This window comes from Sardina pilchardus, chromosome 12 (assembly GCF_963854185.1).
Source record: "Sardina pilchardus chromosome 12, fSarPil1.1, whole genome shotgun sequence".
In the NCBI taxonomy this organism is placed as follows: Eukaryota; Metazoa; Chordata; class Actinopteri; order Clupeiformes; family Clupeidae; genus Sardina; species Sardina pilchardus.
Window position 1 is genome coordinate 8,682,669 of NC_085005.1, and position 23,861 is coordinate 8,706,529.

The 23,861-nt window shown below is 45.8% G+C and overlaps 2 protein-coding genes across 2 annotated transcripts in view; one reads left to right on the forward strand and one right to left on the reverse strand.

The window, feature by feature from the left end:
- Positions 1-20: 20 nt before the first annotated feature.
- On the reverse strand, positions 21-5,162 carry LOC134098043 (uncharacterized). The gene is made up of 4 exons (XM_062550992.1): positions 5,078-5,162; positions 1,092-4,150; positions 929-1,006; positions 21-332 (listed from the first exon to the last, which is right to left on the reverse strand). The coding sequence occupies exons 2-4, from the start codon at positions 4,123-4,125 to the stop codon at positions 217-219; spliced, it is 3,228 nt and encodes a 1,075-aa protein (XP_062406976.1). The 5' UTR covers positions 4,126-4,150; positions 5,078-5,162; the 3' UTR covers positions 21-216.
- Positions 5,163-5,492: 330 nt separating this feature from the next.
- The window catches only part of vsnl1a (visinin-like 1a), a 34,108-nt gene continuing 15,739 nt past the window's right edge, over positions 5,493-23,861 (forward strand). Inside the window, exons 1-2 of the mRNA XM_062550713.1 lie at positions 5,493-5,769; positions 11,893-12,059. Of these exons, the coding sequence (XP_062406697.1) occupies positions 11,898-12,059 (162 nt within the window). The 5' untranslated portion in view covers positions 5,493-5,769; positions 11,893-11,897. The remainder of the gene's footprint in view (positions 5,770-11,892; positions 12,060-23,861) is intronic.

The window sequence follows — 23,861 nt, forward strand, 5'->3', positions numbered from 1 at the left end:
ATGTATGGATAGATTCATAAATAAATGTATTAATAAATAGAATAAATAACATACCATGTATGAAATAAGCCCAAGCTACAAAAAGCATACACTAAAACTTTGCCGAAGCTCACAGTCTTTTGACGTGACCTGCTCTAATAGTGTCCATATGTAGGTCTGCAGCATTCTTTGCCATACTTCACACCTGACCAAAACTCTCTGTACCTCGGACTGTGCTTATTTCGGGTTTGGATGCAGCTGCTTTGTCCTGGCCTTCTTGGAAAGCCCCACACGGATTGGGCGGCTGCAGGTCTTCAGAGGCTCCAGTCTTTTTGGTGGTGTCTCCACTCTCCCTGGGGGTGGATCAAAACATCTTTCTCATTCATGTTCTGTCCAAGAATTTTAATTAAGGTTAAAAAAAAAAACAAAAAAAACACACACGTTTACAATAATTGTGGATCTGTGAGTAGCACTTTAAAGAACACCTGTGGTATGCCCCAATGTAGACACCTAACAGCTGTAGACGCTAAATATGCTGTAGACACCAAACAAGACAAAAAATAGGCTGTAGACAAACAACACTAAACAAACAGATGATTCCTTACGAGAAAGATGTAAACAACCACCAAATGTATCACATGGGGAATTTGGGTGTGTTTGAATGTTGCCATTCATTGTCCATGGAAAGCACTACAGTTGTGTTTAACATTAAATGCACCTTTCTAAGTGAACTATACTTGCTATTGTGGGGATGTTAAGGATTTAATGGATTTCATGAAATCTTAAAGGTGTTTCAACACTGAATTGCTGCAGAACACAATTAAACTTAAATCTCGTCTTCAACATATGTGATTAGAGGTGCGTTGCCTTATAATTTACAGGACTGCAGAGACTATTCTTAGCAACACAGTGAAATAAACGGTTGTTCAAGTACCACTGAAATACTCACCCTCTCTGAGATGTTCAAGGAAAGGAACAGACAGGAACGCAGGAGACCACGACATGTAGGTATCACTTTTTCTTAATTCTGCAAAAGAAAAGTGCATATGAAATAATGGAACTAGCACCACTTGATGAATATTTGCATAAATCAATAAAGTAAAAAGATGTACCTTTGTTCCTCATGGTAGAGTACATAGAATCCTCCCCATCAGGATGAGGGTGATCACTTTCTAGTGGAACCTCTTGTTCACAGTCAAGCTCCTTGTGAACATCTGAAGATTCTTCCTCCTCTTGCTCAGCTTCAAGAATGCTATCACTTGACACAATCACATCTTCAGATTTTGAAAATGGTCTAAAGTGTGAGGCACTTCTTTCCTCTTTTCTTGACTCACTTGACTCCTCTTCTTCTTCTTCTCGATCAATTTCAAAGTATAAGCACAGCTCTTCAACGACCAAGTCAAACATCTCTTTCATTTCAAACAGAGGAATGTCACAGTCTGTGATCCTGTCTGATGGGAAGATGTTTTCTTCAGGCTCAAAGGGAGAGAGACTCTGTTGAGGAGACACAGCAGTAATGCTCTTTTGGCTTCCTCCCCATCTGGTGCCTCTGTCTTGTGAAAAAACGGGACAATTGTCTTTACAATGTGATATTAATTCAATTGCCTCGTCTGAATGGATCCCACAATGTGCTAACGTCACAGGGCCATAATCAGGTGGAGGAACTGTGAGAACATGTGAGACTGCAGCTGCAGCCAAAACCGTGGGTGAGCTGTCAAGGAGTGGGCTATTCTCAAGATCACTGTCGGGAGAGATTTTTACTTTTTCAAACGAGTCAAAACCCAGAGGCACACAGTCAGAGAAAACATGCCGCGCTGTGCTCTCCTTTGTCACATCCTCAGTGGGAGTAGTGTGTGATCCAGGGACAACTGCGTCAGAGCACAATGTGAATGCCGGCATGTCCTTGACGGCAAATTCGTGTGAGGTATCACCGTGGGCGAATGCATCAGTCACTTTCACATTCTCCTCCCGAGACTGAATGACTGGTTGCTGCTCTGCTACTTCATCCGAGTGCTTCTCTGATTTCTCCTCCTTCCAGTTCTCGGACTGAGGCCCAAGTCTCATTTCATTCGGCGAAGGGCTACTCTTAAAAAAACAACCCACCTCCATTTCCATGTCCAAAAGTCCCGTGGGAGATGAGCATGCCACCGCTGCCTCCGATTGACTTTCATGATGGTCCATGGAATTAGACACTAGACTTGCTAGCACAAGTGAATCAGTTTTAGCCCCTGCTGTGCAGGAATCAGTATCTGCTTCTGTACCCATGTCAAAACTCTCTGCAGGTTTGGTGAAGCTCTCAAAGGCTGGTAAACCCTGTGGATGGATCCTCGCTGTGTCCTCTGTCGGTCCCTCCCCCGCGAAGCCACTAGGTGTGGGAAACAATGCATCCAAACCGATGCAATTAATCAAAAGCTGTTCATCCTCCTCAGATAGACTTCCTGGAATGTGTGCCATATTAAAGTTATCGGTGTCACTGTTCAAAGGAGACAGAAAAGCACAGTGGTCGCCAGAAAGTTCACACACTAGACTTCTAACAGTGGGAGCCTCTGCATAGGCCTCAGGAAAAGGATGTGTCTGGGTGGTGTCTTCTTCAAATGCTGTGATGCCATTCAGTGTCATGTCAGAGGCACAGGGCAATGTCGTTACAGATTTTGATTCACTGGTCTGAGAGTTCACCTCTGGTTGCAAGTGTTTGGCGGTGATGTGACTCTCTTGGCTTGCTCCAGAAAGTTCACACACTACATTCCTAACAGTGGAAGCCTCTACACAGAACTCAGGAAAAGGAGAATGTGTCTGGGTGGTGTCTTCTTCAAATGCCGTGATGCCATTCAGTGTCATGTCAGAGGCGCAGGGCAAAGTCGTTACAGATGTTGAGTCACTGGTCAGAGAGCTCACCTCTGGTTGCAAGTGTTCGGAGGACACATGACCCTCTTGGCCCGCTCCATTAACTTCATGGCCTGCGTCCATCTCAGTCACAGCTGCGATGTCATTATACACACAGACTGGAATTTGACTAAGGCCTGCCTGTGCGGCTACGGTTGTGTATTCATCACACTTCCGCAAACCTTCGGCTCCTTCCGTCGCACCAGCGGAAAGCCACAGGGCTGCATCAACGGGAACACTGTGAGCAAGAGACACATTGATCTTGGGCTCATTACTTCCCAAATCACCACTTAATGAGACATCATAAGTAAAGATGGAGCCTGGGCTCGCATAATCAGCCATCTCCTCGTCACACACTACGCGTTCCTCGTTAACTTTGGCTTTTGTCTCTCCATCACAGGCATGCGCATTTTCGCTAAAAAGACAGCCGCGTCTATCTGGACTTCCCTCCACTTCTCTATGGCCTGATAGGGTCCCATAGGGGTTTCCTCTTGTGTCTGAGGGAGATGAGTCAGACACTGAATGAGATGCGGTGAGAGTATGGTACTTTTCAGTTCCAGTCCCTTGTTCTCTACAGGCATTATCATAAAATTCTTTCTGAAAATCATCAGTGGCTGAATCACTGCTTTCAACTGCTACACTGCTGTGTCCGCCGCTTGAATATGTGCTCACTGGACACTTTTCAAAGGCAACGGCATCCATATTGTCACATGTGATTGGGACGAGGTGAGATTTCACAACATGTTCATCATCACCTTGCAACAGATCTTGGCTTCCTCCAATCTCACCTTTCACATCAATTTCAGTTTCTTCTGCACTTATAGGAGACAATGGGTGACAACTCTCTTGCAACACAATGGGTGCAAACTCTTGATTGTGCACTAAGCTTTCCTCTTCAAACTCCACAACCGCTACTTTCTCACTCTCCTCTCCTGCTTGTTTTTTTGTGGTGTCACTTTGCTGTGAAATATAGTATGGCAGAGAACTACCCCCACTTTGTGCAAGCAGTCTTTCTTTTTCAGCATCAGTGAGTGGAGGTTCGCAGTTGTTAGTGTGGAAAGGCATATCGGCTGGCGGCAGTTCCACTCTGTCCATGTCAAGCCTCATTCTTTTAGGTGACGGTGGGGCAGTGCTGTTTTCATTCTGAAATGAACTACCCACCTTGACATCACAGGCAGTACTCATTTCAGCTCCAGCTGCATCACCTTCCATGACATCAGAGTCTGTCGGCTTTTGAGAAATACTTCCAGTAAAGACCTCCATTTCTGCAGTGCTGTTTCTGTCATACCTGAGGATATTTTGGCTTTTAGTTTCCAGTCTATATCAAGAATTGCACCATCCATCACTTGCAAATCAAGCCATTACTAATTTGCCATCTGGAAGCTGATATGACTTTTCTATTTCATGTTCAAAACAGAATTCAACAATAAACTAAAACTGTAGTTTTATGGATTTGCAATCATCTTAATTCCATTTAGGCTTACTTGCTATTTCATGTACAATGCCTTTAACAAGTATTCAACCCTTCAACTGTATCATGGCCAACATTTGTCTCACACACACTAGTTGGTGACATGGTTGGTGACAGTGTGACTTAGGTCAAAATAGTTCACATCTTGTAGCAGCATAGCCTACCACAGTACGTGTCTTCGCAGACAGCTGAGCTGGCTACTTAGCTAACGGTATTCAACACCTGTTCACCTCACTACTAGCAACGAAGGAATGCTAACATTATGCATCAGGTGATGTTACCTTGTTCAAACTCTTTGATGTTAGAATACTTTGGTGTTGCTGTCTGTGCTCAAAACGTATTTCAGGCGATTATGTTTAATTTAATTGTTAGTAGGCCTACTGGCATGGGTCAGACTCAACGACTTTACAAGTTAGGCTAGCTGCTAGCCGATTTACCGCTTTTCTGTTAATGTTAAATGTTAGTAATTTAAGTTAGCTAACGTTAAAACTTTAAAAGTTGACAGCTGGAGTTGGTGTTGTATAGGTTAGGTTTAGGACTGACTTTGTACCACCTAAAGTTTAGGTGGTACAAGTCATCGTTGACAGGGGTGATACTCTTCTTAGATATTTTAGTTTATCATTGCTAGCGTAAATTGCTAACAAACATCTAGCCAACCACCTAGCCATCAACATGCAACAGCAACAGCCAAATAGATGGGAAAGACATTTCGATAAATTGTTTATATAATTACATTACTCTTACCCTGTAAGTGTTGACAGAACTCTAAATCTTGTGACACTTCAATATCAAGTCTTCTTCAAAAATTAGCTGTGGGCTAATATTTAAGGGCGCGAATTTAACAGCAAGCTTCATAATCTGTCTCGCGGTGCAAAAATAATGCTCGAGGCAGGCTCACACCGAATTTATACAGCTGATGGTTCACACGCCCAAATGTAATTCGTCAGTGTCAGTCTGCAGTTACAATTGAAACAATAACAAAGTTGTAATGGTGCAAAAAAGACTTGTAAACATGCTCAAAATGTTAAGAAAACAGGCATGGTCTAAAGTTCACAGGGCTTGCATTTACTGATGATAGGCTGGTCTGATGTCATTTTATTTGGTAAGCAGGACGCACAAGATTCAGTGAGACTTGCGCAAACTCAAACGAGCTCAGCCCCAAGTCAGGGACCCATGCAAAACAGACAGATACACTGCATGCGAGATACATCGGTGGTGATGCGCACGGTCTGACACTGGCTTCCGTTCATTGTATCGTTTAGCGACACATCATCTGCTGCGCCGAGCCTCTACGGTCCTTCCTGCGCTCTGACCTGGCTAATTTCGCCGTTCTCACCTCCAGACAGGCATATCGCAGTGGTTGATAGATAAATAGCCTTCCCTACTGCCGCTCAGAGCGCAAACCAGACCTCCACAACCTTCGCATACACGCAAAGGTAAGACAATTGAAATTAAATCTGGCAATAACTACTCAACAAATCACAGATTAAAGGTTTAATCTGGTTAACGACTGAGGTGATATAGCATGACGTTGGATACCCTGTATGCAACCATCTGCAACAACATTACGTTTAGCATTGTACTATTTCTTATGAATGACCAATGCTATATCACTGTCATTAGACGTTAACTACAAACAGTCTGCCCTGGTACATTATGAATAGTGTGACGGGTGAAATAAAAAAAACATTTCACCATAGCATCACACTTTTTATTTGAAAGAAAAATGTTTCTTGTCATTGAGGGTATCTAAATTAATTGCCTACCATTTAACACACGGAATATGTCGTGATAAACAATGAGTCTATAGTTTCAGTGTTTTGTCTGCGAAGAATCCAGAAGGAGAGAAATAATCAAATAAATTCGCACGTTGGGGAAATTATGCGCATGTAGAGGTTCTGGGCAGACACTTTCACAGGTTAGCGCACACTGGTGTGATCAACAGCGTTTAACTGTTTCTTCAGAAGTTAAAATCTGTCTTTCCCGATGTAGTCGCGTTGCATTACGACTGTCATTTGAGAATAGAGAGCCTCTCTCGCGCTTGCTTTGGCACGCTGATATAATTTGAAACCAACCTAATGAGATGTAATGGTTCAAAAACTGAAAACACTGAAATATATCGATATGAAAAGGAAGGTAGAACAACATTCTGACACTGTTTAGGTTTTTTGGCATCCGCAAATATGTGTTGCTCTTTTATCCTAAACGAATACTTTCACATTTAGTATTTGAATGACAGCTAGAACCTTTCGTAGGGGCTAGTTAGAAAATGTTGCCAACAATTATAGTTGTCCAAGGTCAGTAGTCCTCAGTGGAAATTGTAAATATGCGTGGTATTACATAATGTGGTAGCTCAATCAGATTGCCTCAGCTCGTCGATTTCGTTCGGCCACATACATGACGCATTGAATTTGAACAAGTGAGCTGGTGCTTATGGCAATGCTGAGTTATTTAGCATCCAAGAACGTCTTATTTGCTCAGCAAATGCAGCTGTATTAAATTGGTTACATTTTCATTATAAGAGGAACTTTACAGGAAACACGTTCAGCTGAAGAGGCAGACTTTTGAGCTGTAGTCGGTGCTGCACCACTTGGTTGTCTGTTGAGAGTAGTTTTTTCTTGTCACTCACAGCTATTCTGGATAGATATGAAGAAATTGGGGAACAGAGGGAAAAGCAGACTGCTCATGTTTTTTTTTCCATAATAATTGTATAACTGTTTAAATTGGGCACAGCATACAGTGAAAAATTCTATGCATTACTGTTGCATTGGAACATGCTGGCTGTATGTCACAGTTAACCATCTCTGAGAAACATGGATGTTCATTGGTTGATGCACTTTGATGTGGGCTGTCATTGGTCAGTGGGCTGATGACCAAATGGAATAGATCTAACCCCCACCCTTGCTGCTTTCCTCACATATCAACAAAAGGGTCCAGTGCTCTCCATCCAAAAAGCACACCCTGCTCTTGGCTGGTTCTTAATTGGTCTCTTTCTGATAGTCGTAATTAGCTAATTGTAATAACTTGGCTGTCACAGACTTGGACAAGTTGGGTGGAGGTTGGAGGAAGGGGGTTGGGGGGGAGGGATGGGGGGTTGTGCCAAGCATAATAATTACCATCCCATTAGATTGGCCATGGTGTTTTGGCCTTTAACTCTTTAGCATGGCAGGTGGGCAACAGGGCATCGTGCCAGCTGGGCACAGATGCCCATTCAAAGGTACCCATGACCAAGCCACTTGTTTTGTGAATGCTCTAGTTCACACACATGAGGCCATATGAAACTGGTTGTAATAGCTACCATTCATGGGGCTGTCTCTTGGACAAAAGAGTGTGCCAGTAACACCACACCCTAACAAAGGCAAATACCATTTACATCAATATGTCAGAGTTGCCATGTATGTATAGTGGATGTAATATTTGACTATATGGATCAACTCTGTGCATCAGATGGTCAAGGAAATAGGATTGGCCCAGTTCTGAAATCCTTTGAAATTGCCTCTGTTCCATATCAATCTGTGGGCACGTATAGCCGTATAGACCTACACAGTCCAACCTAATCACATTGTAGGCATTAGGTTGGATTTTTGTGGCTTCACCAAGGCACCGTGGGTCCGTCTATCAGGGGTTTATGTGCAATGGCATGAGGCAGGTTATAGAGTGCATGTCTATCATAGATGGAGGGCTTGTAGGGATGGGTAATCCCAGAGGACAGGAGGCGTTTACTGCAGTCTCACACACACACACACACACACACACACACACACACACACACACACACACACACACACACACACAGAGGAGCAGAGAGGCAGGCAGCTGTTCACCAAAGCCTTCCTCTCTGTGTGAGTGTGTGAATGTGTGTGTGTGTGTGTGTGTGTGTGTGTGTGTGTGTTTGGGGGGGGGGGGGCATTTCTGACTCTGTTTTGAGTAATTTCTCATTTCTAACAATGCGGTGTCACATAGTTGCTCTTTTTTTTCCTCTCATTTTGCAGCAAAACAAAAACACAGGCAGTAAAACCCCATGTGAGTCTCGCATCCTTCTCCCTCTTGTCTTTAGCTCATATGATGTCTGCAGATGGCATCGAGGCCTGTTCTGGCAGGTCAGCCTCTAAAGCCCTCTCTCTCTCTCTCGGGCTCAGTCATTACAGATGGCCAGAGAATTGTAAGCTGAATTCCACTACTGCTGCTCTGCCGTCTTCAGGGACTGGCCTGGGTTGCCTGGTGAGCAAGAGAGATGCGTGCAGGGGAGGGCCACGACTTACTGTAGGCTGTTCAGTAGAGGATGTGTCATGTTTTAATGAGCCATGTGAAAATCATAGAACCCCACCCCCTCCCCACCAACAACCGTCAAAACACACACACTCACACACACACACTCTCTCTCTCTTTTTCTCTCTCTCTCTCTCTCTCTCGCTCTCTCTCTCTCTCTCACACACACACAGACAGACACACACACACACACACACACTCAAGCACATACATACTGTACACATGCCATCCTCTGGTCAGAAAAGGCAGAAATATGTCAAGCGGAATAGGCAAATACTTGATGACACTTCGGTAGGAGCTAAGAAGAGAAGACAGCTGTTCATTTGAGGGACTGTGCTGGAAGCAACGCTTAGCTTGAGAGGAGATTAAATATTTGCAGCAAAACGGTTTCATTTAAGGTTTTTAAATGATTTGGATGCAAGGCAAAGCATGTGTTACTGAAAAGCTCTCTCTCTCTCTCCTTCTCTCGCTCTCTCTCCTCTCTCTCTCCTTCTCTCCACTCATCTCATCAATATCACCCATTTGGCTGGAATTATTGAGTATTTGTGTTATGATAAAGTAAAAAGAAACATTTTTCTCTGATGAAAATTGAATGGTTTTGCTCACAGCAATTAGCCTCCCTCTATCCTGAGATCCATCTTGGTGTGAGCTGTTCATTTGTCAGTGTCTGGGTGGAGACCTAAATTAATTGCAGAGAGTGACCTTTCTCAGCAGATTTGGTATTGTTTCTCGTCAGCCTCTATCGCTTTGAGCGAATCACTGCTATTGAGAGAATCTCTGCGGGTATAAATTCTCCGTCAGTCAGTCGATCAAAACTCAGCAAACAGCATCAGATGTATTTTGCTCCCTCTTTCACGGTCTCCTCCTCTTTTCTCTTTCTCTGCTCTGTTTGTTTTTTTTGTTGTTTTTTTTGTCTCTCGGCTCACTCTACCTCCTTCTCGCTCTCCTTCTCTCGCCCCGTTATTTTTGGGGCTGCATAAATCACATTCAGCTCTGGTGGAGGATCCCATGTAGTTTCGATCTCTGGGTCTGTGTGTGTGAGTGTGCATCCCTGGTTCTGCTTTTTGTCTCTGTATTTTATTCATGTGTCAGTAATTATGCAGCTAAATAAACAGCTCTGTCCTGCCAGTGACGCAGTGTGTGATGGCGGTCCACAGGGGTGTGGGGCACACAGCTGCAACCTGCACTGATAAGCAGATACACACACACAAAGATACATACACACACACACACACACACACATACATGCACAAACACACACACGCACACTCACACACACACACAAACAAATATACATATACATATATAGGCACATAAATACAGACACTCTCTCTCACACACTCACACACACACACACACACACACACACACACACACACACACACGCACACACAAAATGGACACACATAGAGACCATTGGGTTGTGGTTACCTGTGGAAACAGGAACAAGTCTTTTCAATTTACGGCTGTTGAAATAGGGGTGTAGGAGATCACTGCATAGACAGGCCAGTAAAGTAAGTGTGATTGACTGGGCATGGAGATCTACCGTAGTATACTGTATGTACACGTGTCATGGTGTAGATATAGGTCTACCAGATTCTGTACAGTATGTAAAGTGGTAAAATGACACAAAAAGAGATATGGTGAGACTAGTTCACTCTCTTAGCGTTATTTCCATCATTCTAAATAAAATGTGGAGCATATCAGATTTGCCACAAATTCAGTCTACTCGAATGTCTACCTTGTTTCATCCGCAGCAGCTGGGTGTACAAGTACAATTTTCAAGCTGGTGGATAAAGCTGGTAACAAACTATGAACTACTTAAGCACAAAGATAACCTTTATTATTAGACTGTTGGCAATGTCGCAGTTCTGAGAAGTGCCTCTTCTCCAAGACATACAGAATTGGGAAGGTGTAGTTGCGATGTTTAGCCTGCTGTAGTGTTGCTGCTGCCAAGTCTTGCCTCATTTAAAGGAGAATTTCAGGGATTTTTTCATTATAGATCTCTCTTTCTCAAGTTCTGAGCTCCTGTGTTCGTGCCCCCAGAGTGTAGCCCTCTGTAGCTGCCTGGCAGCTCTAGCTGTTGGCTGCAGTAACTCGAGCTAGTGTAGGAGAGATTGTTTTCGGGTTTTTCCAATACTCAAGTGACCTGGAATAACAGAGATCGGTGTGAAAAATCGTCAGAATTCTCCTTTAAGGCCTTCTCAGTGTGAGTGTGTTCATAAATATCTTGCATGTGTGTGGTATGTAGTTTGCCATTATGGTGATCACTGACACCCTTCCCAGTCACATTTACTCTTCCACGTCAATGCTGTCATTTGTAACAGCAGTAAGAGATGTAGTGAGGGTTGTTATCGATCACACATGGCAAATTAAATGCTGGCTGAGGGTAATGGCAAAATCATCTCTTTCCATGAAGAGGCCAAGAAAACAGCATTTGTTCTTTTGTGCAAACCCAATTTGTAATTTACCAACAGTGCCTATACAACAGAGGCAAGATAGTGAAAGCTGGTATTGTGAAGACTTTAATCAGCTACACTGTCTTTTCAAACGAGAGGCCATAATGAGAGGTGTCCAAATCTGTATAGCTTTGAGGGTGAAATCCACAAAACACACACGCTAACTAAACCAAAATGAAACTTTTTCCCGGTCCCTCTGTCATGTCGATCATTGTTGTTTCTCTTGAGCAAGAGATTGTGAGCATTGTGTTCGGAAGGAGACACTCAGACTCTCAATTTGCGTTTCTCTGTACTTTTACTTCCTATTTACAGAGGTGCATTCACAGAATATAATGGCCACATGCTGTGCACTATAAGAACATTGTTGGTGCACTCATGAGCAAAAAGCTGAGTGGAACACTGAGCACTTTTCACCCTTAACAGTCGCCATCTTAGCTCTGTAGGGGAAGGGGAGAGACCAAGAGACAGAAAAGGCTTAATCATCAGAGCACAGTATTGATATGGGATTTGGGAGGTGACACAACATTAGTTCTGGTCTGTCTGTCTGCATTTATATGTGTGTGTGTGTCTGTGTCTGTGTGTGTGTGTGTGTGTGTGTGTATGTGTGTGTGTGTGTGTGTGTAAGAGAGAGAGAGAGAGAGAGAGAGAGAGAGAGTACAGATGCAGACTTATTCAGTTGAAGTCATCGATGACTGCACCTTGTTGTTTTTCCAGAAAGTGATTTGTTATTGTATTTCCATTGTATTACCATTCACTAGCCATGCATTTTCTAATCATTGTTTCTTATTAAAATTGTGCGCCTTTTTCCCCCGATATCTCTCTCTCCCTCAGACACAATGGGGAAACAGAACAGCAAGCTGACCCCTGAGGTGATGGAGGACCTGGTGAAGAACACAGAGTTCAACGAGCATGAGCTCAAACAGTGGTACAAGGGCTTCCTCAAGGACTGCCCCACCGGACGGCTCAACTTGGACGAGTTCCAGCAGCTTTACGTCAAGGTAAGGATTCCCGGGTGCTTGCTGTGTGTGTGTGTGTGTGTGTGTGTGTGTGTGTGTGTGTGTGCGTGCGTGCGTGCGTGCGTGCGTGCGTGCGTGCATGCGTGCGTGCGTGCGTGCGTGCGTGCCAGAAAGTGATTTGTCATTGTATTTCTGAAACACTGACCATTTTGTGAGTGAGAGGGGTGTAATATTGGGGGCTTTTGAGGTAAACATACATATCAAGGCAAAACTTATGGAGGTAATTTCAGGGCTCTCCCAAGCATCTCCCTAGATCATCAGTCTGCTGAGGCTGACTGCACAAGCTGTCACCGCTTCCTCTGCTGTTGATGCACGTTCTCATTTTGGGTGTTTTTCCTCTCGAAAATGGTGACCATTTTTTGTCTTACCAGCCACCCCGAACACAAACACACGCACGCAGGCAGGCACAAGCACACACACACACACACACACACACACACACACACACCTCCCATAACATTTGAGCGATTCCAACTTTCCAAAGACTCAAAACTGCTTTGAGGCACTAGGCTTGCGGATTAGTCATCTACTGTAATGACTGGACAACATACAAGCATGTAATGAGCTGTTGGCACATTAATGAGCTGTTGATTCACAGAGTCACAGTCGTACATTGTGGCACGGGGGAGTGCTTATGCCTTGGGTGGCACCAAAATGGAGAGCTTGATGTAGATGGACTTTTGATTGGATTTGTAAAACTTCATTCAGTTGGCTGAAGGCCCCTTGACAACTAGTTAAAAAATCCCCTTTTCATTATAGGGTCTATCTACCATTAAAATGCCAAGAAATGGTCGCCTAGAGATGCACAGTAGGAACAGTGCAGTCATACTTTGAGAGACCTGTGTTGGGAGAGGAGTGCCTGGCCAGAGGTGGCCCAGATGTGGCCCAGATCAGAGCCGTACTTACTGCAGAACGAGTGGCTGCTGCTGTTTCTTGCTGTAGGGCGAGCTGGCTGATCCGTCATGGCTGAACCTGTGGCCCCCGCCACAGCAGCAACACGCTCCTTTGAAACACGGCAGCTAAGTCTCTCAGTGTTAAGCACACCTCCCTTGCCACCGCCACCGTGTAGTCTGCGAGCGAGCTACTCTGGCTGGAAGATCCACTCGGCACAAAACAGACGCTGGGATAATCTAAGGCAAAAGGGGGATGTGGGGATGTGGGGGAGTGGATTTCGGAGGGCTGTCGCTAAACCTGTTAGAGATGCATCCTGTTGTGTTTCCTGGCAACGGCGTTATCACTGATACGGTTTTATTTAAATCCCAATGTGAAGATGGCGAGGTAACGGATAGCGTGGCGTTAGCAAGCCAGGGCGGCGGATGGGATGGAGGGAGGGATCAGCGTGGACAGTAGTCTGTATCCTGTCAACTACACAGGAGAACGTTTATGAGATTAGGGCGTTAGAACTGAGAGAGTGCTCATGGGTATTTGCGTTTCTTAGTGGACGGTGTCAAAGATGGCAGTGAAAAGGTCTGGGACATGTCTTTGTATCTTATCGACTTGAGGCTAATCAGACACATCGGAAATGCCATCCAGCTGCAGGGTTTGTCTGGCCAAAGTGACGACTCTTGGTTAAAAAAACAAAAAAAACAAAACAATGAACTATAATCAGAATTTCTAGTCAAATGGCTTCCTTAATGGTAAAGCTATTCTTTTGAAATTCTGAATATTTCTTCACACATACATAACAATTAATTAGTTGTTGTAAAAGCTGCAGTGTTCAATAGATTGGTTGCGGGTTTCATCTCTTGTGATTCCCTGGTAAGCGTATATTTGTGTTGTATTTGCATTATCTCTAATGAGTCTAGAAATCCCCTGTGTGTATCGGCAAGCCGACAACTCAATTGGCCTGGCTGTGTTGTTTAATTTTAAGTTACTTTGGTACAATCTAATTTTAACTGCCTCTGTGTCCTAATTGAGTTAAGCCTGAGTGGTTTCCAATGGTAGGTTTGCCTCCCCTAAACAAAGTCGAATCAATGGTTTGAATTTGGTTGCCTTGTTCTGGGTTCTGTTTGTCGAGGAAACACAAACATAAAAGCTGCCAGCATTGCAAAACGGGTCTTTACTATGATAATCAATGTTTTTCTAATTGGACATGCAAGCTTGTAGCCATGATAAATAACACAGGCCTTACACAACTGTATATATCTTGTGCGGAAGCGCCCATGTAAACACATTTCATCTTTTATGAGAAGGCTGCTACTGTGTCGTAATGAGGTGTATTTTTTCAGTGGGGTTTCTGCAATCTGAATAATCCTATTTTATTTAAATCACTCTCTAAAGATTTTCATTCCACAGAAATTAGACACTTACTGTAGTGTAAGTCGAAAGCATACAGGCTACAGAAGAAATGTGTGTGTGAGTGGGAGAGAGACGGAGAGTGAGAGAGTTGATGTATGTATCTGTGTGTGTGTGTGTGTGTGTGTGTGTGCGTGTGTGCGTGTGTGCGTGTGCGCACGCGTATGTGTGTGTATCATATAACTGTCAGCTTGAGTATGAAAAGTATGTTTTGAAACGATGTGTAAAAGTTTTCACAGCAATACATCAGCCTGTCATATTTCACCCCTGTGTCGTGTCGGGAGGTGTTGAGCTCTGGGAGCTATTTGTAAGCTCGCAGGTGATCCCTGTGTGAACTCCTTCTGATGTATGTCCTAGTAGTTCCTCTTTCATGGACACACACACACACACACACACACACACACACACACACACACACACACACACGAACAGACACGGACACACACACACTGGCACTCAATCTGCCACTCACACACACACACACACACACACACACACACAAACACACTTGTAATGAAGCACGTGTGTACACTCCATTTTTTGTTTATGTGTATATTTAAACACAGTATTTGCATTTCTCTATGTGGTAGTCTGTCTGCGTGTGAGTGTATCTGTGTGTGTGTGTATGTGTGTGTGTGTGTGTGTCGGGGTTGTGGGTCGTTGGCATAGGTCCCGGGGATGTTCTAGCTGTGTCAACACTGATAAAGAGTCATGTAATGGACTTAGGAGGGTAGCTCTGCTGAGCGATGCCTTTAGCGCCGGGGCTGAGCTGCCAGCGTCAGACAGGCTTCGCTTCACTCCCCGTGTGGTGGAGAGAACATGTCGGAAACGCCGCCATACCCTCGCCGCCCGCTAATACCTCCGATAGAATCTGCATTCAAATGACCCTGGGATTGCAATTATGCTGGTCTCCATGTACAAGTAACAGCTGAGGGATTATGTAATGTAAACCATGGTCTGTTCTCCACGGAGCTGTAACATATGTGCCCATGCAGAAGGTTGGAGCCATATTAAGTTCTCATGAGGCTAGTTATTTGTTTGGTGCTTTGTGAGACTTATGGATAAGTTCCTCTGGGTTTTTTATTGTTGACATTAGGGCTGTTGTGGTATTTAAAGGCAGTTGAGTGTTTGACACTACCCTGTCTGTGGTCACAGTTGGGGTTATCTCCAGCCAAACAAAGAAAAACAGAAGACTAGATTTGGTTTCTACATATTAAGAAACACGTGAACACAGCAGCTCAAGCTACATTAAATTCTCGTTATGAATAATAAGCTACTCAAACTGTTGCATATGCTAAATAAATCATCTGAAGAAACGAGGTAATATCATGCTTGTCTACACTTCACTGGAATACTGGAGAGAATCTAATCTGCGTGTTGTCAAAATACGAATGACTAAGTTCAGGCAGTCAGACTCCGAGGGGATTGCTCTAAACAGCTTTGATTTAGCTTGACCATTTTCACGATGACTCATAGGTGACTCTGCTAATGGGGAGGTCGGGGCAACAGATCCACCCGACAACAAATGACATCGGCAAGAGAGAATGTTTTTGTCTGCTCTGGCAGGAGACAAATTAGAGTAAGAGTGGGCACGTTTCATTTATTTGTTTGTTTGTTTGTTTTTCTCGGCGGCGCACAGAACATATTCTATTGCGCTGTCTCTAACGACGGTTGATGTGCCGGTGCGAAGGGATGCAAGGGTGAATTTTAAAGTGGCCGTGAGTGTTAGCCAAACACTAATGAGAGCCGTGTTGGCATGGAAACCAGTGATGGTGCAGATCTGCTCAAGCGCTATGGCGGTCAGGGGTGATGCCACTGATTTGTCAGTGATGCGCTGTGAAGCTTGGACACATCATTTTGTGCAGCCTGTGTGTGTTGTGGTATAGAAAAGTATGAAGGGTCAACGCCATACATTATGTATTGAGATTTGAGAACCAAAACCCAGAATGTAAGAGCCTGAAAACTCAAAAATCCTCAGAAAAAAGCTCCGAATCCGTGAACTGGTAGCGTCTGCAGAGGTGGGGAAGAGAGTCTCCAATGTTTTCTCAGTTAGCCTTTTGAAATGATATCAGATCAGTAAACAGTATGTGCCTTGATATGAGCCATTTGAACAGCGCCCTCAAAGTGAAAATCTTCTAGAACTGAGAGCGAGACTGAGAGAAGCGTAATTGAGAAGGACCCCTCAGAGACCGAAATACGTGAACTCACTTTGTAAAATGTAAAATGAAATAGTTTACACATTTGAAATATTGTAAAACAGTTTCCTAAGCTCTTGGCATAGATGACAGTGCTCCTGTTTATAGAGTTTAATCGGTTGGGTTACAGAATTCTGGATTTTGGCAGATGTGACATACGTAAAGTTGGTAAAAGTGCCAGCGTATTGTCAATATCAATCCGGTGACAGTGAGTTCTCGCTATACACATTGACAAGCATGCGCGCACAAACACACATGCACACACACATGCACACACACCTGATCGAACCCCAGTGATCTGACAACAGGGTGTGCTGACCCGGATTGATGCAATGCATTCTGGTCCAGTGCGTTGAGTTGCTGCAGGCGGGTCACTGGGAAAAAGAGGCTGGTCTATGCCAACATGGTGGTCATAACTCTCCATGGCCGTAATGATTTTCCCACCAAGACAGCAGCTTTTTTTCCCTTTTATAAACCATAGGTTAAAAAGCAAGCCTCCTCACGCAGAGGGAAGCCAAACAAGAGCAATACGCCAATAGGACTTTCCACTACAGTGGCTCCCATTTGTTTCAGAAATCAACCCAAAATCCAAACGATGTTGTTTTTTTTGTCTTTTCTCTTGCAGTGGTAAACAGAGTTGCAGTCTTCTGTGTTTGTGTTTGGGATTTCTATGGGTAGATATGATATTACTGAGTTAGTTACTTGGTTATTCACTTGGTTAGTCGAGATGAGTTGATCCGAATATGCTCCTGGACATTAAAACCAGAATCCCTATGTTCTGTTCTGCTTGTGTTGAGTGCGTTTTGGTGTCTGGACTGACCAGGTGTTCATATCGAATTGAGGTCCCTGTGAGACCACTGTGTCTGAATGCACTGAGTCGTGCGTAAACCGCCATCACCATCACATAGTGCATGAGAAAACACAGATATGGACACACACACACATGCACACACACACACACACACACACACACACACATGCACACACACGCACAGATACACACACATACACACACAAACAAACACACACGCAAGCACGCATACACACACACACACACACACACACACACACACACACACACACACACAAAACTCACTCGCTCATGCAAACCAATGCACACACACGTGCGCACAAACAGACATACTCGCATGCTGAAAGTCCACATGTGCATCACGCACAATATCCACAGTCCCACTAAAAATAGCCGCTGTTTTTCCACCACAGACTGGAGACAAACAAAAAAGGGCCGCTTCATCCATCTCCTGATCCCACTTGCTGCCATTAGTTCGGCTGCAGGTGGTGTCTGTCTGAGAGTGACGTGCATGTGTGTGTGTGTCTGAGTGTGTGTGAGTTTCTGAGTGAGTGTGTGTCTGAATGTGTGTGTGTATGTGTGTATCTGAGTGTCTTGATTGAGTGTGTGTGAGTTTCTGAGTGTATGTGTGTGTGTTTGTGTTTGTGTGTGTCTGACTGTCTAACTCTGTGTGTGTGTGTGTGTGTGTGTGTGTGTGTGTGTGTATGTCAGCGAGCAGAAAGGCGTAAAGCAGCAGCACTGGTGGAGAGGGGCCAGGTCAGAGCCAGGTCCATCTGACTATGAGCTGCTGACAGGGAGGCTGCGCTCCTGTGGGCCTCCTAGTGAGGCTCGCTGACAAGCCCACCTGCACCTGCACCTCCCCAGCTGAGACGGGCTCACACACGTCAGGCAGACATCTCGTGAAATCACACAAAGAAACCCCTCAAGCTCAAAAATGCCATCTCGAGCTTACCTCATGATTTCAAGTCAACTTAAACATGACTCGGGTTTTACCTTGGGAACTAAGGGATTTTTCATTCGTGTCATACTAACAATACACTTGTCATTTCTTTTTTTTTAAATGCGCCTTTCTTACACTAGCATGAAGATCTTGTAAAAAGTCAGCTGAACTTTAACTTCCTGCTTGAGTGGAGTCTTATCTTTAGCAGGAAGTGCGAACACTCGGCTGGCTTTTCAGCAGGTAGTTGTTGTTGTGGCGGCTACGAACAGGTGGAGTGAAGGAGAGTGTTTTCTCCCACTGACCTTTAGAGTCATTAGCCCTCCCCCTCCGCCGCCTAATGCCAAAGGAAATGTGTGACCAGCGTCATTTAGGCCCTTTTCGCGAAAATGTCATGCATGCTAACGGTGGCCTAGAAAAATCACGCTCGTCCCTTCCCTTTTACGACGCTGCTTTTTTTTTCTAGCTCCGCTAAAGCAAGACCTACGTATCGTGCACACAAATACACACATACACACACACACAAAACTACATACTGGCCAACTCACTCGCTCATGCAAACCAATCTACTTACAGTTGACCACCACAGAGTTCCATTTGTTCCAAGGCATTGGTGCACTGCGCATGGTATGTATTCTAGTATGTTTTCTCCGTGCGTTAGAGGTCACGTCTTATCTGTCAAACTGAAACATCTGCTCATACAGTTATGCCAAAAATGACTGTGTGCCTGACCTATGTGCCTGTTAAACGGAGGAGATGTGTGCCATTTGAAGTAGCAAGGGATTCATTCAGAAGCGAAAATCCCTTTAGGTTAATTAAAGGATCTATTAGTTAAATGGCAGCAGGGAGTGGCGGTGAAGGAGCATAATTCAATGTCAGGCAAGGTCGTTTCCTCCACACGGGGCATGCGTTGTTTCAGTAATCAATAGGATAGCATTTCATTCTCTGATGACAGTACGAGGGGGGATGGAGCAGGAGTAACCTCTACCGGATGGGGGCTTACCCTTCGGAATTGTCCTCATAACTATGTCTATGGGTTCTGACTCAGCAAAACTCCTTCTTTTGAAGGGAATTCTGAATTCTGAGTCAAGGGGATGGGTTTTGCTTGGTTGAAGCCATGTTGGTTTAGGCCCCTAAAATCACTGCGATTGCAGGCAACTCTGCCATTATGATCGGCAGCTTCGATTCCCTGGGTGATGACAGTTCCGACCCCACCCCCCGCCTACCCACCATCCAATGATCTGGTGACCTCCTGTGACATCATGGCAGAGGAGAGCTGTGTGGAAAAGAAATGAGCTGCGATGTTCCTACAGATTAGGCAAGCAAGCATGCGGCCCAATTCACGCGCACAGAGAAGCAGATGTGTACACACACACAAGCAAACACACACACACACACAAACACACACACACACACACACACACACGCAGACACACACACAATTACACACATATACACACACTTAAAGAGACATTGACCGAGTCACACATGAACACACAGAATAGTACAGGCACACACAACCCATGTACAGACCCAAACACACACACACACACACACACACACTCTCTCTCTCTCGAACACACTAACAGAGACACAGATTAAATCACTCCATGCTCAAACACCTGTACACATAGAAGCACAGATACATGGACATGCAGAAGCAGAGCACACACACACACACACACACACACACACACACAGCACTCCCTCCCCCAATGTCAGCTCAAGGTCTCTCCGCCAGTCTAGCCGGCCGAGGCTCAGTGATCTATGGCTGCAGGCGGCATGTTGAGTTTGTCACAGCCGGATGACATCGCTCCGCCTCTTACCAGCATCTACGAGTGGGCCACACCTACCTTCCCTGTTGACAAACACAAATGAGCACACAAACACGGTCACACAGGGTCACACACACACACACACTCACACACGCACACACACACACACACGGTCACACAGGGTCACACACACACACACACACACACACACAAACACACACACACACACACACACACACACACACAGGGTCACACAGGGTCACACACACACACACACACACACACACAGGGTCACACAGGGTCAAACACACACACACACACACATTCAGACACACACAAAACACATTCAGATACCCACACACCTCTTATGCACTCATTGCTAGAATCCAATCAGTGCTGCCCTTGCTCACGCTGCAGTGAGACATACAACCAGTGGTGAGGAAGAAGAGGAAGAGGATGGTGATGGTGAAGGATGAAGGACCTCTGAAACACACACCGATTGCTCTCAATAAAGCAGAGCTGCCTTGTGCTGTGTGTGTGTGTGTGTGTGTGTGTGTGTGTGCTCTGTGTGTGTGTGTGTGTATGCCTCTAGTGGCTCATGATTTGATACTTGAATAATGTCTCGCGCGCACACAGCGCTTGTTCTGCCTTTAGCTCGTAGCCTGCGCGGCTCAGAGAGAGCGTAGATTATGCAAAGTGATTTCCAGCCTCACTCGCATTTTTGTCAGGGAAACTTAACATTTTACCCCCGTCAGAGCTCTTAACTGGCAGTTATAAAATGCCAATTACATTTTGTTTGCCGGCCGCGCGATAAACACTAATCGGTGCCTGTTTTCACCCTCTGGTTGAATGATTGGGACTCTTTGGGCTGTGAGTGCGCTGGGGTGGGTTGGGGTGCAGCGCAGTGCGCTGTAGTGGGGTACTCTATGGTGGGGTGTAGTGTGCTGTGGTGGGGTGTACTGTGCTGTAGTGGGGTGTAGTGTGCTGTAGTGGGGTGTAGTGCACTGTGGTGGGGTGTAGTGTGCTGTGGTGGGGTGGGGTGCACTGTGGTGGGGTGTAGTGTGCTGTGGTGGGGTGGGGTGCACTGTGGTGGGGTGCACTGTGGTGGGGTGTAGTGTGCTGTGGTGGGGTACTCTGTGGTGTGCTGTAGTGTGCTGTGGTGGGGTGCACTGTGGTGGGGTGTAGTGTGCTGTGGTGGGGTACTCTGTGGTGTGCTGTAGTGTGCTGTGGTGGGGTGCACTGTGGTGGGGTGTAGTGTGCTGTGGTGGGGTACTCTGTGGTGTGCTGTAGTGTGCTCTGGTGGGGTGTAGTGTGCTCTGGTGGGGTACTCTGTAGTGTGCTGTAGTGCGCTGTGGTGGGCTGGGGTGTGCTGTGGTGGGGTGTACTGTGCTGTAGTGGTGTGTACTGTGCTGTGGTGGGGTACTCTGTAGTGGGGTGTAGTGTGCTCTGGTGGGGTACTCTGTAGTGTGCTGTAGTGTGCTGTGGTGGGGTGGGGTGTGGTGGGGCACAGTACAGTGCAGTGTGCCGTGGTGGGGTTGTGTGCAGTGCAGTGCGGTCACGGTGTGGTGCGCTGTGGTGCGGTGCGGTTTGCTTGGGTGCTGAGAGTGTGCTGGGGTGCTGAGAGTGTGCTGGGGTGCTGGGGTGTGGTGTGGTACGGTACGGTACGTTACGGCGAGCTGTGGGCCCAGCCCTGGCTCTGGCCCCTGTGGCAGGCTAAAAAGCTTTTTTACGTAACACTGCATCGGTTCAGTACTTGCTCTAGCAGCCAGCTCCAGTCTCCGCACGGGCACTCAGGCCTCTCGCACTCAATACAGACGAGAATATAGTTCAGGGACCAAGCTCTCGCTCTCCCTCTCCCTCGCTCTCTCTCTTTCTTTCTCTCTCTCCCCCTCACTCTCTCTCTCCTCCTATATCATGTTTTTTCCCTCTTTCTCTCTCCTCATGAGTTCTCTCTCTCTTTTGCTCTCTCCCTTTCTCTCTCTCTCTCTTTCTTTCTCACTCTCTTTCTCTTTGTCTCTATCTCTCTCTCTCCCTCTCTCCTTGTATATCATGTTTTTCCCCTTTTTCCTCTCCTCATGAGTTCTCTTTCTCTCTCTCCCTCTCTCTTTTGCTCTCTCCTTGTTTCTCTTTTCCCTCTCTCTCTCCCTCTCTCTTTCTCTCTCTCCTTGTTTCTCTTTTCCCTCTCTCCCTCTCTCTCTCCTTGTTTCTCATGTGTTATCTCTTTCCCCTCTCCTCTCATCTGCTCACTCTTCTCGCTGCTCCGCTCAGTTGTGTCATCACGCTCTGCACCTGTCGTTTTTATCTCCTCTCCCTTCCTCCTTCCCCCCCCCCCCTAACCTGGCCTTTTGTGTGTGTGCCTTTCTCTGCCCCCCCCTCAGATCCCACTGCAGCTCTTACCTCTGCTCACCTCACCTCTCCTCTCATCTCGTCTCTTCTTTTCACCACTTTCCTCCGTCTCCCTTTCTTCTATCCCACTCTTTTCAAATCCGTCGTCTCTTCTCTCTCCACTCTCCGTCCTCCCTTCCCCCTCCTCGCCTCGCCTCAGGTTCTCCTCCCACCTCTAATTTCTGTCTCACCTCTCTGATCTTCCTACACCTCTCACTCCCCCCCCCACTCCTCTCTCCTCCATCTGTGAGGCTGTGTGATGGAGGGATGAATGGCTTTGTGAGGGAGTTATTCCCCCATTCCTCCCCCCCCCCCTCCTACACCACATGCTCTTAAGGAGGTGAACACCACCTCCCCCCCCCCTAACACACACACACACACACACACACACACACACACACACATCTCCCCTCTCCTCCTTGGTGCCAGACACTCCGCAGGCCCTCTCATTACGGCTCTCCCTCCTTATCTCCTCTCATCTCCTCATGTCTCTCTGGGCAACAGTAGCTCAGGAGTCCAAGGAAGGTGTCGGGGAGGCACGGGGCCTGGGAGGGTGGGCGTCTGGCCGTTTGGAGGCTTGGAATCCATCTTGGCCTCCTTCTTTCCTTTGCCTCATGTTTTGTCGACGTTCGGCTGTAGCTAAGACCTAGTGCTGTGCATTTAATCAAAGTAATTGATTAATCGTGACTATGACTTCCAACAATTATGAAAACAACATGATAATAATGATTGTTTTGCTACATTCAGTGTCAACAGTGCTCTCCTTTTCCCTTGACTTGTCGTGAGCATTATCTTTTTGCATGCATGTTTTTCTGCGGAATTATATGTAAAAATGTCATTTAAAAATGTAAAAAGTTTTGAAAGTGGAGGAGCTCCAAAATCGCAGTGTGATTGTGTTTGATAATCGTGATAATGATTTTTGCCATAATCGAGCGGCCCTACTAAGAGCCAGACACCAAAGCCGCAAAATACCTCCGGGGGCAGAAAAACAGCCCTCCCTCTGTGGCCGGGCCTGCTATTCTATTTTGTTACTGGATACAGCTCATGACTTGCGCAGCGCTTTGAGAATTCTCAGAAAAGCTAAGTGTCTCCCCCCCCTCACACACACACACACACCCACACACACCCACACACACATACACACACCGGCTCCCGTGTCGGACTCCCCGCACAAACAAGCCAGCACGGGGGAAGCAAGGCGAATCATTTGTGCTTGTTGTTGCAATAAGTACAAAATAATAAATGAATCATCCGAATAATGAACTCGTCAGTGAGATGAGTCATATCGGGTGTTGTGGCCCGTGGTGGGCTTACGTCCCGACACTAATATAATGAAAAACGCTGCCGTTTGAAAAGGTAATCTGACCTGGGATTAGCGGAGGAATG